Source organism: Ictalurus furcatus, chromosome 9, assembly GCF_023375685.1.
Source record: "Ictalurus furcatus strain D&B chromosome 9, Billie_1.0, whole genome shotgun sequence".
Lineage (NCBI taxonomy): Eukaryota > Metazoa > Chordata > Actinopteri > Siluriformes > Ictaluridae > Ictalurus > Ictalurus furcatus.
This window is the reverse complement of record NC_071263.1, coordinates 2,594,223-2,612,148: the sequence shown is the minus strand read 5'-3', so window position 1 is coordinate 2,612,148 and position 17,926 is coordinate 2,594,223. Positions and strand designations below refer to the sequence as shown.

The window sequence follows — 17,926 nt, the reverse complement described above, 5'->3', positions numbered from 1 at the left end:
ATCATTTCTTTTGTTGTTTTTCCATGCTCACTTTTTTTGTTCATCCTCAGTTTTCTTTCCTTATTCCTCTCTCATTTTCCCTCCTTGGGTTTTCATCCCTTATTCCTTTCTTTCTTTTTTTTCCGTTCGTTCTTTCTTTCACCCTTACTAAGGGTTAACATCTGTAAAACAAAAAAGGGGAAGAATAAAAAAAGGTGAAAGAAAGAAAGACGTTTATCTTACTTTCACCTTTTTTATTCTTCCCCATCTTCCTTTTTCTATCCTTATCCTCTCTCATCCTCTGTTTTTCATCCCCTATTCCTTTCTTTCTTTTTTCATTCTTTTTCACCCGTACTAAGGGTTAACATCTGTAAAACATCTTTCTTTCTTTCTTTCACTTTTTGTATTCCACCCCCCTCCTCATTTTTCTATCCTTATCCTCTCTCATTTTCTCTCCTCTGTTTTTCATCCTTTCTTTCATCCCCTGTTCCTTTCTTTCTTTTTTCACCCTTACTAAATGTTAACATCTGTAAAACATCTTTCCTTCTTCCACTTTTTGTATTCTTCCCCATCCTCCTTCGTCTATCCTTATCCTCTCCCGCTTTCTCTCCTCTGTTTTTCATCCTTTCTTTCATCCCCTATTCCTTTCTATCTCTCTTTCTTCACCCTTACTAAATGTTAACATCTGTAAAACATCTTTCTTTTTTTCCTTCGTTCACTTTTTTGTATTCCCCCCCCCCACCCCCATCCTCCTTTTTTCTATCCTTATCCTCTCTCATTTTCTCTCCTCTGTTTTTCGGCCTCTTTCATCCCCTATTCCTTTCTTTCTTTTTTTCTCTCACCCTTACTAAACGCTAACATCTGTAAAAACACCTTTCTTTCTTTCACTTTTTGTATTCCGCCCACCATCCTCCTTTTTCTATCCTTATCCTCTCTCATTTTCTCTCCTCCATCTTCTCTTTCTTTCTTTCTTTCCTCCTTTAAAACCTCACTGTGTGCTACAAGAACACACACACACACACACACACACACAGAGCGAGTTTGATCATTTTCCGACACCGTGCCCCGGGGTAACACAGTCACACTCTTAACCCATTTGAAAGCGCTGCTCAAAGAGGAGGTCATTTCAAATGAACACATTTGCTGCCTGATTTCTGCTCACACTCTGTGATTCCTGAATTGCAGGGAAGCAGTCAGACAGACTGCAATTTTTCTCCCCCCCCAGAACATGTAATTACCATCTCCATCTCCGTGAGGCGAATGCGGAGCGACACGATGAACTAGCTAACGCAGCTAACGCTTTCGACTCCCTCCTGCTTTTCCGGTAAATATGGCTGCTTCTGCGGGGAAAGAACTGAAGCACAGGGACCAAAAAAAAAAAACCACACAACAACAAAATCCCACGGAAAAGTGCACTTGAAATTTTTTTCTTCTTTCGGCACACCGTAATTTCCGCCGCGCCGACGTTATTAAAACGTCTCTTCATATCTCAGACCTTCCCACACACACACACACACATCGACAAACTATATACGTATTCACACCGCAGCGCCGGCGAGTTCTGGATTCCGATTGGCCGATTAATCTGCTCTAACGGCAGCTCCGACGGCAGTGCAGCTGCGAATCGTTTCCATAGCGACGGCCCATTCGCGGCAGACACTGGGAGCTTAACCGAACGTTTTGGGAAGGAGTCTCCGGTGTCGACGAGTTGTGACGCGCGCGGGAACGTGGCGTTAACGCTCGCGGCGAAGGAATAACTCGATTGCCGGACGTTCAGCAACAATAAATGGATAAAAATAACGGCGTGACGTTTGTTAATTAATAACAATTGTAATCGATGGCAAATTGCTGTGATGCGAGGAGAATAAAACGCCTCAGGACGTGCTGCGTCGTGGATCGTTTTCCTCTAACAGCACCACGTGCAGCGTTTTATTCCTACAGGTATAAAGCACAAGCCACGGTTTATCCATCAACGACAAGGTTATTGGAAAACAAGCCGAAAAAAAAAAAAAAAAAAAGGTAGCGATGATCAGTCGGATTGTAATCCAAGCCCCGTTTGAAGAAAATCCATCCGGAAGCATGACCGTTCCTGGATGATTTGCAGAGCTGAACTTCCTAATCTCGGAGAATCGATGCGTTCTGGTCAGAATGACCTTTGTGGCCAAGTGATATTTTCCCCCCTTCGCCCCCCCTCTTTTTTTTTTTTTTTAACCATTGTGCCCTGTTTCAAAAATGGCTCACGTTCATCTTTCATGCTTTCAACCGTCGGCCAATTTAAATCAACTTCCAGATCAAAAATACCTCGGGGGGATTACGTTACAGCACTCACATCTCGTCGCGTCGCCACCGTGGAGCCTGTGAGCTCGCTCCGACCCCGCCATGGAACGCCATGAAAGCTATCTAGACTAAAAAAAAAAAAAAAAAACGGATGATTTCTTTCATGCTGATAAGTGGGGAGAGAGAGGGGGGGAAAAAAATCAAAAGTAACCTGATTCGGGTTATGAAATAAAGCGTCGCCGTGTCTCTGTGTGTGTGTGTGTGTGTGTGTGTGTGTTTGTGTGTGTTTACGTCGTACCCGATCGGCGGGAATGCGATTATGAACGTATCCGACCAGATGTTTGTTGCAGCCGCGGTGATGTGGAGGTTTGATTTTCAAACAGCATTAGCAGGTAACGCTAAACCCTGACGTATCGATTCATAAGCCGACAGCAAGAGAGATAAATGCTGGATTCTTTACGCGAGGTCGCGACTGGAAGAGCGTTCGGACGAATCCTCGGACGTCAGGCTCGTTTATGCGGCTTCGCCGGCATCCGTGCGGATCGGACACGAAACGAGGAACAGAAACGAGGTCTGACGTGCACGGACGCTCACGTTAAACGGAATGTAATTAAGCGTCGAAACTAAATCGAGGTAATCGCGTTGTGTTCAACTACCTCGTGTATTATATTAAATAAAAAAAAACAAAAAAAACACCTGCCTAAATACAGACAAATCAAATCTAACGACATATTCTCCTGTGCATTAAATAAAAAAAACCTACAAGGCATCTACAGTGATGGAGGAAACGCCACAATGACTCATTTCGCCCCTGTATTTACACCATGTTATGCTCCTCCCCTTTATGTTCCTCCATGTTATGCTCCTCCCCTTTATGTTCCTCCATGTTATGCTCCACCCCTTTATGTTCCTCCATGTTATGCTCCTCCGCTTTATATTTAACCCCTGTTATGTTCCTCCATGTTATGCTCCTCCCCTTTATGTTTACCCCCGTTATGTTCCTCCATGTTATGCTCCTCCATGTTATGCTCCTCCCCTTTATGTTCCTCCATGTTATGCTCCTCCCCTGTTATGTTCCTCCATGTTATGCTCCTCCCCTTTATGTTTACCCCCGTTATGTTCCTCCATGATATGCTCCACCCCTTTATGTTTAACCCCGTTATGTTCCTCCATGTTATGCTCCTCCCCTTTATGTTTACCCCCGTTATGTTCCTCCATGATATGCTCCACCCCTTTATGTTTAACCCCGTTATGTTCCTCCATGTTATGCTCCTCCCCTTTATGTTTACCCCCGTTATGTTCCTCCATGATATGCTCCACCCCTTTATGTTTAACCCCGTAATGTTCCTCCATGCTATGCTCCTCCCCTTTATGTTTACCCCGTTATGTTACTCCGTTATGCTCCTCCCCTATGTTTACCCGTTATGTTCCTCCATGTTATGCTCCTCCCCTTTACGTTTACCCCCGTTATGTTCCTCCATATTATGCTCCTCCCCTTTAAGTTTAACGCCGTTATGTTCCTCCATGTTATGCTCCTCCCCTTTGTTTACCCCTGTTATGTTCCTCCCCTTTATGTTAACCACATTATGTTCCTCCATGTTATGCTCCTCCCCTTCATGTTTATCCCCGTTATGTTCCTCCATGTTCTGCTCCTCCCCTTTATGTTTAACCCCGTTATGTTCCACCATACTATATTCTTCCTATGATGTTCCCCTATTGTTAGGCCTGTACATCCCAAAATGACGCAAGAACTATACAACATGCTAATGTTCGTCCTCACACCAGTAGTTATTGAAGAATCGCTTAAAATACAGTACGTACGTATTATATAATATATTTTCAGGTCAAGTGATTGCACCGTAAGAGCTTTAACTTTTTTTGAAAGACCGCCAGCATGATTGCACCTCAGCGGGCAGAGTGGACATTCGCTTCTCTCTGATTAAAAAAAAAAAAATGAACGCCATTGATTTTCTGCACACTCACATTCTCCCACCTTATAGCGTTTCCCTCAGCAGGTTTCTGAGCACAGGCCTGACACGACTCTCCTGACCTTTCTGCTCGGCTCCGAGTGATTTCAGAGTGCTCTACTAAACGCAGCCCGGAACGTGCCGTGCAGCCGGACCTTAACGTTTTTACACGCCCGCGTATTTGCTCTAATTGCATGTTTGTGAAAATCGAAACGCCGTGATTAACGGCGTCGTAGGCGATCAAACGTGTACTTCTCGGCGCAGGGTGCGCGGAGGACCTTTAAAGCAAACGGAAAGATTCTTCCCGCCCATGGATATGCAAAAAAAAAAAAAAAAAAAAAAAAAAAAAAGGAAAAAAGAAAACTAGGGCTGAGCAGAAGCAATTTGTAGATCCATTTAGGTTTAAATCTTTTTTTTTTTTTTTTAAACCCTAATTATACACTTACCTCCTGCTGTTCAGCAGTACGAATGAAGGCATTTGCTCTTAATGACTAGAGAGCATTCTTACAACAAATCGACAGCTCTGCAAAAGGAGCCTTTTTCCTACATTAAAGACTAGCAAAGATTTCAAAAATTCATTTTCTTCACTCCAAACTTTCCCCAATTAACGTGCGCCTTGGAATATCGTGGACCGGCCGTCATGTGAATATGCTGACTGCGTACATATTCACATACACACACCCCCCCCCACCCACCACCACCACTTCAAACAGCAGGGAAATCTTCGCCGCTGTCATCCTGTCTCTCTCGCTCTCTTTTCCCAACACGTCGGGAGAATCCTTGGCAAGTACGACCACAAGCAGATGGTGCTTTTGGACATCCACTCGTCATGAATGATGTCGCTTCAGATGCGTCGTCGGGGGGGTGGGGAGGGCGGGACAGGCTCTACACCACGGACAGATGTTTGTAGCTTTTACGCGACTGTAGTTTGGAGTGAACGCTTAACAATGAATTAATAAATGGTCCCAAGCTGGCAGGTCGATGACAGCGAAGAGAAGATTAGTCGCGAGTACGGGAGCTGAATGAAGGCAGTTTACTCATGTAAAGGGTGCGGTTAAAAACGTCTGGCTTCCGTTACGGCGCTCTGTCCGTTTGGTTTGAACGGCGTCGCTAAATTTCCCGGACGGTATCAAACAAAACGAAACGAAGGGGGGAAAAACCAAGTCGTGACATCTTTGTGGTGTTGGTAATATTCTGGTGGGTGGAACGCGAGGACGCTAGCGGTATCTGTATCCGTTTAGCACTCCGAATCTGAGATTTGGAGTGGGCGTGGCCTAAACATCTTCCCTCAACCTCAGCACCATCACACCAGTTTGTTTAGTTTGTTCGTAGTGGCCTAGTTTAAACCACCGCAACACTGACCAGGCAGTTACTAAGGATGAAGTGAACGAACGCTATGTGATACCACATGTTCATGGACGTGGTCTTTGTTCTTCCTGCTGGATTTCTGTCTGATCTACAGTGAAAACCTCCCACTCGGATGACTTCTGACAAGCTTCCGTATTCGTATTCGGTTACATCCTTACTCAATTAGCAAAGATCAGTGACGTGATTGACGAAAGGTGGGCGGGGTTTGAACGAATACATTATTAAAACGACATCTACCGTGACACCCCGATCAAATCAGCTCCTCTAACGTCCTTTGAAAAGGGATCGATTCAGCGCCGTGACATTTTCCTAACGAAATACGACTAGATTTCGATAAGCTCGTACGAAGTTTCCTTCGTTCCGTCTCAGCCGCTACAAAATCGATTATATTCGTTCCGCCGCGTCCAGGTTAGGCCCACGCTCACTCCGGGTTTAAATCGGGATACAGACCCGAATATTCGGAGCGCTGAACCCGTGACGGGCGAAAAAGGGGGCGTGGCTCGAAGGGTTAGACTATGGTGTTCCTCTAACCTCGTTTAAGAAGTGAGTTCTTCTTCGCGGTGACATTTCCCTAACGATATACGAACAGATTTAGCTCAGTCTGTTGTATTTCGTTTAGTACATGACAGGATTTTAAAAAGACTCACTCACGCGGAGGCATAAATAGAGCCGCTAATCTGATTTATTATATCGACGACGTCACGGGTATAAAGAGGAAAACATCAACATCATTATTACGCTTTAAACCGTTAAGATCCAGCAATTATCTCTGGTTTAAAAGGAACGAGAAGATTTAGCATATCTCCTAATAGAAAATATTTAAAAAAAAAAAAAAAAAAAAAAAAAGATTAAATGTAAGAATGTTCTAATTTTTTTAAATGTACTAATTCCCCCTAATCAAATTCAGCATCAAAGGTGAGTGAGTGAGTATGTGGAGAAGTTTAGAAAGGGGGGATGAATACTTTTGAGACTGGAGAAGTCATAATAAGTTGCATTTTCAGTTGAATTTGGGGAAACCGCTTGAAGCGTTCGTGGTGTCGGACTATTTCGGTCGCTTTTGTTTGATCTGTTCATCGCAAACAGCGGGGAAGTCTGTACATTTTGATTGCGACTGTATACATCATCAATCAGGTGACGTGAATAACGTGATTATCGCGTTACAGTGGCACGTGTGAAGGAGTGGGATATATTTATTCGGCAGCAAGTGAACATCAGTTCTCGAAGTTAATGCGTTGGACGCAGGGAGAATGGGCAAGCTCGAGGATCTAAGCGACTTTGACAAGGGAAAAGTTCTGACGTCTAGACGTCTGGGTCAGAGCATCTCCGATACAGCAGGTCTTGTGGGGTGTTCCCGGTATGCAGTGGTTAGTATCTACCAAACGTGGTCCAAGGAAGGACAACCGGTGAACCGGCGACAGGGTCGTGGGCGCCCAAGGCTCATTGATGTACGTGAGGAGCGAAGACTAACCCGTCTGGTCCAATTCCACAGAAGAGCTACCGTAGCACAAATTGCTGGAAAGGTTCTGATAGAAAGGAGTCAGAACACACAGCGCACAGAGGTTGCTGCGTATGGAGCTGCGTAGCTGCAGAGTGCCCATGCTGACCCCCTGTCCACCACCGAAAGCTCCTACAGTGGGCACATGAGCATACCAGATCTGGACCGTGGAGCAATGGAAGAAGGTGGCCTTGTCTGGTGAATCATGTTTTCTTTTACATCATGTGGAGGCCGGGTGCGTGTGTGTGTGTGTGTGTGTGTGTGTGTGTGTGTACTTGCAGACCAAGTACACTCCTCCATGGTAACGGGTATTCCCTAATATCAGCGGCCTCTTTCAGCAGCTCCTTGACATGACACACTGCAAACATTGTTCAGGAACGGTTTGAGGAACATGACAAAGAGTTCAAGGTGTTGACCCGGCCTCCAAATCCCCCACATCTCGATCCGATCGATCGTCTGTTGGACGTGCCGGACAAACAAGTCCGATCCACGAAGGCCCCGCCTCGCGACCTACAGGACTTAAAGGACCTGCTTCTAACGTCCAGAGTCCATGCCTGAAGCTGTTTGGTTGGCACGAGTGGAACCTACACAATATTAAGCAGCTGGCTTTAATGTTATGATTGATCAGCGTATAAATAAAAGGTGCGGGCATCAGCGATTCGAGTCGAGTTCCTCATCGATCCCGACGCTTAAAAATGGAATTCCGAGATCGACAGTACGAGCAGTGCGCACACGCCTTATACCTCTGCAGCGCTGCGATCAGATCAACATCCACAGGTTAATTATTAATAAGCACAAGCAAAGAGGGAGGGGGGAAAAAACAAACAACAACAAGAAAAAAACCATTGTTCATGCTCGTTCAAAACCAGCTGCCCTTCAGCTAACTCACTATACACGTACAGAGGCTTGTACAACATGTGTACAACATAAAAATTTTTTTTTAAAAAAAACAAGAAAAAAAAAAAAAGTGCACCCACGATAGAGCGTGAAGAAAGATTTCGTATTTCCTTTTCATCAGAGATTAGCCAACAAGATCCGCTAACAAGATATGACCCGATTCCTAGCCACTTCTATAATCATCAGGTGTGTCTCACGAACGTACGCACGCACGTGCCACTCTTTCCACTCTCCATACGCAGTCGTTGTTTACAGGAGCCGTCACACCGCTCAGCTGCCATTAGCGTGCATTTATTTATTTATTTATTTATTTATTTGACTAAGTGCATCATTCAAATACAAATCAAATTGCTGCTATCAGCCGGCACAATGTAAATGCTACTCAAACGCACGTCCAGGAGCGCTTTTGCTGGAATAAAAAAAATCTCTCTAAGTGAAACGCTTTGGATTTAGTAATAGCTTTGAGAGAGCAGAGAGAGAGAGAGAGCGAGAGAGAGAGAGAGAGAGAAGAGAGAGAGGAGGGGGCTTCGGAACATGACAATGCTGCAGGTCTGAACTAACGAGCGAGAAAGCGGTGTAAACCTGATCGAGCGAGAGTGACGCGGTTTGTTTTTGTATAAAAGAAGTCGTAAGAAAAGGGACACTAACTCCGCCCCCAGGCAAAACCCGTAACCACGGTCAATTTCCATATGATACCAAAAACAAAAAAAAAAACGTGTCGTTTTGTTTCCACGTTCGTCTGGTCTCCGATTTGAACCCTCAGTGATCGCTAGCATTAACAAGACGCGTCGCAATTTTACATTCGCTATTAATAAATTAATAATTATTAGAAATAAGCAAAGAAACGATGTGCGTAAATCTTCATTCATCTTCATCTAAGCAGTATATCCAGATCCCATCCCGGGAATACTAGGTGTGAGGGGAAATACATCCGAGTGTTACTCTGTTCATCACAGGGCACCACACACACACACACACACACACACTCACGCATAGCGGGCGATTTAGAGTCACTAATCCACCCACCTGCATGTTTTTTGGGAGGAAACCGAGCGAGGGCCCAAAAACATGGAGCACATCACAGCGTAAAACTCCACGCAGGCAGAAAGCCGAGCTCAGGGTCGAACCGGGAGCCCTGGAGCGGATTCGTTATTTAAACACACAGGAAGAAGGACTCACAATGTGGAGCATGATGTAGTCTCCCAGACCCGGAGCGCTGTCGATGCGCACCAGAATTGCCATCCTTCAGCGAGGTGCTGAAAGCCCACCGTCAGTCGCGTCCATACGCGTGCTCGGCCGCTCGTTAGCCGGCCAGTTGTAGGTGATGAGACCTCCGCCTTTCCCGAAGATGAACGTCGTTCCAGCTGTGGAAAAGAATTGTAGAGGAAATTTGAAGGGAGGTGATTGTGAGACTCCATTATACCTCATAGACACTGTAATAAAAGTCATTTAAGGTGAAGTCTGGAAGTCAGCAGTGTGTAACGTGATGAAGAATGCCACTGTGTAGAAATCAGATTTTAAAGAGAGATGGGTGATGGAAAATATAATTAAAGGGGCCATTTGTAATCCATATAATAATAATAATAATAAGTTCCTAGACACATAATCATCATTTTTAATCAAAATACACCCGACTGTCCTGCAGTGAATCTAGCTACTCTGTGTTAGACTTATACACACAACATTGACATCTTTCTGACCAGGAAACAAGCTCCACCCCCAGGCTCAGCTCTGCCCCTTCTCCTTAAAATATCAACACAGCGGGGTTCTATATATTTGGGGGAAACAGGAAGGATTAAAATCTATTTGTATTTGTATTTGCAATTCACCAACAAATGACAAACTGCTTCTTTAAACAGGGATTCGATACATTTGGAGCTTCGAATAAAAAAAAAATTAAAAAAATGTAGCTAAAGCTAAATTTTTTATTAACGGTACTTGTGTGATAAGGATGTACAATGATTAACATATCATCCTGGACTGTATTAACAGAAAGTTGACATTTTTTACGGTTTAATCTTCATAAAATCCTAATATGGAGGATAATAAAACAGTAGGCGAATACAATGGGGCTATTTTATATGCATTATGTGCTACATAAATAGACTTGACAGAGATAATGTGGCACAGGAAGTGTGATAGATAATAAAAAAGCCAATACTCTCTCTCTCGCGCTCTCTTTTTTTTTTTCCTCTCTCCACGGTCTTGTCCAAGTCCGTGTGCTATTTTTACAAGGTGCTTCGTAAGTTTTAGCACATCTTATGTTCCATTCCATTTAACTTAATCTGCTTAAACTCCGTTATTCTCATTCCTTGTTTCAGCACGATAAGACTCTGAATAAAGGCGTACAAGAATAAACATTGCACGAAAGCCCTGCTTTACATGTCAATACTCTTTGAGGGTCTGTTCGACAAGCGACCTCCGTTCACACCGAAATATAATGACGATAATCTCAAAAGAGACACGGCGTTAAAATGTCCTCCTCGGTTTTACACAACTAGGCCGCAGACTCCGACGCTGGCGTTTTTAAAAGTCGTCGGTGCCTCTCCTCTGCACCTCGCGCCGCTTCCGATCGGTTCCCGGGCATGAATAATGCCTGCACCCGGTTCACAGGAGCCATATATTTCTCGAGTCCGAAATTCTCCAGAGGAGTCTGTGGAGAAACGGCGCGACCCGCGCTCCTTAAATATAACTCCGCACGGGAAAGAACACCGGGAGGTTTTGATGTACGAATTTTCACAATCATGCATTTTACATGAAGGTAAAGGTGGAACGGAGTTCAAAGGAAGGGAGCGCGGACGTATAATTTGGTGAAAATCGGCGCCGTGTTAATCACGTCCAAGCAAACACGGGCGGTACAGGGTGACCCGGGCAAAGACGGGGAAGGAAGAGAGAGAGTCCTAGAGCGTTTATTTTGTATCGAGTGGAGTTAGTGCGGTCCTCGCAAACAGCGCCGAGCGCTCTAGGAGAAAAAGACGAGATGAGAAGACAGCTGGCCGACTGACTCTCCACTCAAGTACCATGTCAAGTGGAACATCTGGCCCCGGAGCTCAGCCGCCTCGCTAACAATTCAGTAACAATGCCATTACCCAGCCGCCGGGCTCACAGCTCCTCCATTCGCCTCTCCATCCTTCATTTTTATCCTCCATCTCACACACTTTAATATAAGACCCTGGCAAAAAAATAAATAAATAAATAAATAAATAAATAAAATGGCAGCAGCCGGGATTCGGGTGTTGCGAGCCATAATAGAATACTTGCATGCATCATTTATATGCGGCAGATGCAGAAAACGGATAAAGGAGCTGAAAGCGCAGTGGGTGATTACGACATGATTAAAGGTGCCGTTCGTAACTGTTAAGAAGTCTTCCTGCATGTGTGATGATCATGATGTCAGAGATGCTTCCGAGAAAGCCATCAGTATAGCGATCGCAAAATACATTTTCAAAGTTCTCTCGTTTTTTGTGAAATAAATAAATAAATAATAAAATAAAATATACATATATATATATATAAAAAAAAACGAAACAAAACAAACCCAGGCTTCTGTTTAGAATTTTCTGGCCTGGAAAGAAAAATATCCCCGCCCCCTGTCGAGCAGATTTCCTCAGCTAGGCCTACTTTCCTTGAAAGACGACACAAAAAGCTACTCATAGTTTCAACAGAAGTTGCAAAACATATCTGGCTAGTTTACTCATTTCAGACACTGTCTACAATTTTCTGGCCCGTAAATTAGCACCGCCCCCTATGAAAGTGTACTTGTTAACCCTTTGCTGCTTTTCATTACCAGAAAAAAAAAAAACCCAACCCCATACAAAGGCACTCAGTTTCAAGAGAAGTAACGACTAAAACGGCTAGTATGATCGTTTCAGAAACCGGGTTCTGTTTACGATTTTCCGGCCCAGAAATTAACCCCGCCCCCCTGTCAAAGTAACCTTGCCCCTATTTCCTTAAAGGATGACCTACAAGGCTATCACGGTTTTGACAGAGAGACGATGGGGCTGTATGACGAAAGCAATGGTTAGCTGCTTGACTAGTTTCTAAAATGTTTAAATTCCAGCAACATTGTTTTCTGACCCAGAAATAAGCCCCGCCTCTGGTCAAATTCAGCCTGCTCAGCTCTGCCTTTTATACAAGTATACATCTACTTTCTCGGCTAGTTTCTTCATTTCAGATTCGTGTTTACATCTCCGGTCCCAGCCCAAGATGAGCTGTTTGACATTTTTTGAATATGTTCCCAAAATGCCACCCGGCAAGGCGTGAAATATTTTAGGGATGGGGGTGGGTTATATGTGGGAAGGTTTTTTTTAAAACTACTTCTTCGCTTTCTGTGAAGAAAAGTTGCACTTTCTGTGCTCACTACTGCATGATCTTTTTTTTTTTTTCTCCCCCTTTCCGAAAAGGCGACTCAGAAGATACGTGTAGTTTTAAAACAAGTGGAGGGATTACAGACGCATGTCCAAAAAACATTCGAACATCGCGGAAAAGTTCATTTTTTCCCCCCGTAATTTCATTCACAAAGTGGAACTTTCCTATATTCTAGATTCATTACACAAAGTGAAATATTTCAAGCCTTTTCTCGCGGGAAAACGAACTTTTCCAACGATATCCAAAAGTTTTTGAGATGCACCCGTATACGAGTGAAGGTTACGCTCACGGAGAATTTCTTCGTTTCGGTTTTCCGGCCTGTCGGTTAGCTCCGCCCCCTCAGCTGGAAAAGAGCGAGTGAACCGAAGTAGCGTGAATATGGCAGTTCGGCGGTGTTTTCACTGCGATTCCCCTCACGTACAGTGGAGGATTATTAAAGTGACAAACTGCCGCTTTAATAATATACACACAATAAAAATATTTTCCCCTTTAGACAAAACTCATCTGATATGTAGGAAAGCAAAAGAAAATTGTTCATGGAGGAAAAAAAAAAAAAAAACAACCCCAGAAAGAACTCAATTTTTTTTTTTTTTTTAAAGCTAAAAGCACTTAAAGGTTATTATGCTTCATTTGCGTCACATGGAGGTGTTTTAGCGTCACTTTGGGCTGGACGAGCGGAAAACAGGGAAGCTTTTAAAACAATTAAAAAGCCAAAGTGTGCCTTTGCCTTTGTGCATGCTGATGAGCTCAGGAATACATCCAAGGTGCGATTCAAACTGAAGGAGTAAAGTAGTGGAGAGTTTTTATTTTTTTAAATTTTTTTTTTTTTTTTTAACAGGATGAAGACGTATCGACGGTTTGTTCAAAGCCAAAAAAAAAAAAAAAAAAAAAACGTCTATATTAAGAGGAGACATGCTTTTAATCAATTATCCTGTTATCAATTATCCTGCTCGAAACAAACCTGCTAATGGAATCTTAACTTGATGAGCTTTTAAACGAGGACGCGAGCTCTCGGAAGAGGAATAAAAGACACTTATTTTGAGCGTATCAAACGGCGTGAAGTGAAGGATCGTGTTGGGGACGAAGCTTTAATGGCTGCACTGGAGGAAATGTTCCATTAAGACGACGTGCGTGGGATTATGACAATAGTAACACATTTTACAGTGTTAAAGTTCCCTCAGGGTTTTTTTTTTTTCTTTTCTTTTTAACGTGTGGTTTTAAATTAACGCAGCACCAACGAGTCATCAATACAGACGGGGGTATCTGTGGTTCCAGATGCTTCGCTTTGCTCGGTTCGGTCTAATCTGGCACAGATGAACACCGCAAGCTGCATAGAGAAGTACGCCCCACGTCCCACGTAAACACTGGCAAGGCTGGGCCGTTCTCAAAGGCGCTGGTTCCGCACACCACGTGTACGATGATGTACATCGGTCCTTCCGGTCACGGAAACCGAGGCAAAATCAGGAAAACGTTCCAAAACGACCGCCGCTGCAGATTTGGGCCAAGGACAGATCTCACAAATGCGACGTCATCACGACGGCGTCTTCGATTCACGTGCGTCGAAGACGAGTACAGGTAGAAGGTCTCATTTGCCGGCAAACATCACGGCGAAAGAGCGTGCGAAACTATTTCGCGCGATGGCGATTTCGCCGATTCCATTCCGCCAAAAAAAGAAAAATTTTTGCATCAAGCATCACAAGATGCTTTTTTTTTTTTTCCTTCTTAAAGAAAACGAGAAATCGAGTGACCTTAAAAAAATTACACGTGTAATCTCACGTGCGCACGTGAAAGATAATTATTCGTTTAAAGTAGTGTCTTTTTTCATTTTTGCTTTTTTTTTTTTTTTACTATATCCCCCCCAGGGGATTAGTAATTGAATGTAAAAAAAAAAAAAAAAAAAAAAAAAAAAAAAAAAAAAAAATTAAAAATAACATCGCATCAGCTGTTTACAGTCCATGTGTAATTATTTAAACTTTTTTTTTAATTAATTTTTATTTATTTTAAATGTTTTTTTTTTTTACAAAATGCTTACATTGCTGCAGCTGCTTCCAGTGTCCGTCTGTAATTATTAAAAAAAAAAGAAATAAAAAGCATATTGCGACGTCATTCATCACGCTGTGGATGTTATAGTGTCGTCTCCCCCAGCGGTAACACCTAGCGTACGAAGCAGTTAGGATTTTTCAGTTTGTCCCCGGGTGTAACGTAGAGGAGTCTCGTGGAGGATTTTCTGGTTTAAAAGCGCTGCCGAGGTCCTCGAACGGATTGGCTGAGAAAGAGGACGCGGACGCTTTGAAGTTTTCCAGCTGGAGGAGAAACAGCATCCATCATGAAACGTTAATGCAGCATATGCTGCGTGGCGAAGGCCTCGTCCTCCGGCGCTGTACGGTCTGCATGAGGACGCCGGGTCTGCACGCCGGAGACGGATGAAAGGAAAAACGAACAGAAACGTCAGCATGAAGGAGTCTGGGCTTACAGGAGGAAGAGGAGGAAGAGGAAGGTCACGTGACCTGCATCATACACACAAAGTGCGTCACGCAGACGCATTCGCAACCATTTCCGCTAATCAACTCGTATATTAAAACTAACCCGATGAGGGTTGGGCACGGGGCCAGCGTCTGTGCCTTACGAACAGTTCGTACAGCGTCCGTACGGCTAAATGACATCTACATAAGCAACTATCAGAAACCTACAGTCTGATCAGGACTTACTCCAACAGGCGTCTGATCTAACGACAAATCTCCAGCGTCCAAGTGACGCTTCTTTGTTTACTTAACACTGCGTCGTAACACTTCACAAGTTGACTTAGCTCAGTGAAAGTGCTTCCTTCCTTCCCTTCCTTTTAGTTAGAACGTTCATCCATTCTTTCCTTTTTCCCTCCATCTTTCTTTCTTTCTTTCTTTCATCCTGAATTTTTTGCTCATCACATGTCCGTTTATTTTCATCCTCTTTTTTTTTCCCCTTTTGTCTCCTTTCTGTTCCCCCCTCCATTTCTTTCTCGTCTTCTATTTTGTCTCTGTTCGCTCCCTCTCTTTTTCCTCTTTATTCTGACCTCATTCTTTTTCTCTCTTTCTTTCATCCTGACTTTTTTTTGTTCTCCTTTTTTCATCCTCTTTTTTTCTTTCGTCATCGTTTTACCTCCGTCCCCTCCATTCCTTTCTCACTTTCGTCTTCTATTTACTTACTGTTTAGTTCCCCGTCTTTCTTTCTGTTTGCTTGCTCTTTCCTTCATCCTTTTTTTTTTTATCCTCTATTTATTTATTCTTTAGTTCCCGCTTTCTTTCTTTCTTTCTTTATCTTTGATCTCACTTCTTCCCCTTCTTCTGTCCTCTCTTTCTTTTTCTTACTTTCACGCTCTAGTTTTTTTTTTTTTCTTTCCCTCTCTCTTTTCTCATTTTGTCCCTCCTCTCTGGACTTAGAACTACAGCTGATCCGGGATCAGCTTCTGCAGCGTTGCCATGGATACCAGACGGGCTTTTTTTTTTTTTTTAAATATTCCAATCCAGAATTAAAACCTGCTCGATGAGAGCGTCGACTTTCTCACCAGAGTGTGAACATTAGCTCCTGCTTCATTTATTCTCTCCTCTTCTCGCTCTCTCACACACCCCTACACACACACACACACACAGCTCCTGAAATAGTATCAGAATTAGACTAGTTTCTGCATTCAGACTCCCGGTGGAGTGATCTTGAGAGAAGGTCAGTAGTACAGCGCAGTGTTACGGCGTACAGAGTGCGAGACGGTTTCACATTTATCTGACGAGAAATTGGGCTGGAGCTGCTCGCGAGATAAGAACAGAAAGATGATACACTCCGGGTCGAAATTCTTATCTGATCTGAAACACACACACTTTCCACCTCCACTCTGTCACCTTCCGATAAATAATCATTCAAAAAACCTGATTATAAATGTAAAAAAAAGCACCGCGTCTAACCGAAGCTAATCTCACAGTTAAGCTAATGCTAATTAGCTTACTAACAAACTCGACTCCTGGATGTTAGCTACTTCGACCTACGCAGTAACGTAGTTCGCTTACAGTTGGCTCAGTTAGCTAGATCTCTCACTTAGCGAGACGTTGGTTTTATTTACACGATGTAATAACTAACCTAACATTAGCTCATGTGCTAGCCAACTTAGCTAATGCTTTAACAATAGCAGTATGTATGTAAAAGTTGATTAGCTAGGATTAGCTAGGTCCTTATTGAAAGTAACTACTACTGTATAGCAGTTAGCATTAGCTCGCTTGGAAACACGGCTGCTCGTTTTGAATTACACAACGGAATAGTCCGACGAAGCTGAATCAGCTGGTTCACAAGCCTAGCCTAGCATGTCAGGGAACTCGGCTAGATATACGGTAGACAGACAGCCTGTTAGCAAACCTAGCTACTCGCTTTAATTCTAAATAATACGGTAGTTAACCTAACATTCTCTAGATTTCTAGCAAACATAGCTATTGGTTTTATGTACACAATATTTACCTAGCTTTTGCCGAAGATTAGCTAGCTTGTTTTTGCGAACTTGACCAGCTACGGACAACAGAACATTACTACACTACTAGCTAACATAACTAGCAAGAACTCATCTAAATGAAGAAGCTAGCTAATTAAAGGAATTAGGATTTGTCATGTGCTGTGGTTAGGAAGTGTTAATGTCAGGAACACTAATATTATTATTATTATTATTATTATTATTATTATTTAATCCCATCTAATTAAAAATGCAATATTTAGTCTTTGTGTACAAAACTTGCCTGAGCAGGAGCAAGGCGCTCCTGTATCCACACGTCAACGCATCTGCATGAGCACGAGTGTGAACGTGTCTATGGAGCAGTCAGCGTGTGTGTGTGTGTGTGTGTGTGTGTATTTATCAGTGGGCTAATATCAGACATGTCAGAGTACATTGCAGCATCAAACAGACAGAGGATACGGGCTAAACTGGCACGGCTGAGAGAAGAGATAGGATTTTGATAAAGCTCGATCTGCTTGGCTTAGCTCAGAGTATAACCACACACACACACACACACACACACACACACACACACACACAATCCATCTCCATCTTCCCAAGCAGGATGACCAACATTATTCAGGTCATGCATCTCGTCTCAGGCTAGCGAAAGGGAGGAGAGTGTGAAAGCGAGAGGTCCCGAGGCCATGCGGCTCGTCCTCCCCCCCCCCCCCCCCCCCCACCCAGAGTGTAAAAATTCAATAACGCCGATCATTACAGAAAGGAGCGCTGCTCAAATGTGTCATAGCGCTTTCAGACTTGAGAACAAAAACCCCCCCCAAAATATATATATATATTTTTTAAATCAATGCCCCAGAGAAGAACATTGGAAAATAAATAAATAAATAATAACCATCTACTCAGTATGAACTGAAATACACAGCGATGTGACTCAGTGAAAATTCTCAATTCGGGTTGGGCCGAAAAAGGCGTCGTTCACTTTCTATCGCAAAATCAGTAAAAAAAAAAAATAAATAAATAAAAAATTCACACGGATTATATTAACGTGCTCGTTCTAACACGCTGTCGTTTCTATAGTAACAGCGTACGCAGGTAGCTGTGCATATAATC

At 43.3% G+C, this 17,926-nt stretch overlaps 1 protein-coding gene across 1 annotated transcript in view; it reads right to left on the bottom strand.

The window, feature by feature from the left end:
• Positions 1-17,926, bottom strand: part of LOC128612768 (neurexin-3a-beta-like) — a 117,109-nt gene that overhangs the window by 67,575 nt on the left and 31,608 nt on the right. The window contains 1 exon segment of the mRNA XM_053633161.1: positions 9,163-9,347. Coding sequence (XP_053489136.1) covers positions 9,163-9,347 — 185 coding nt within the window.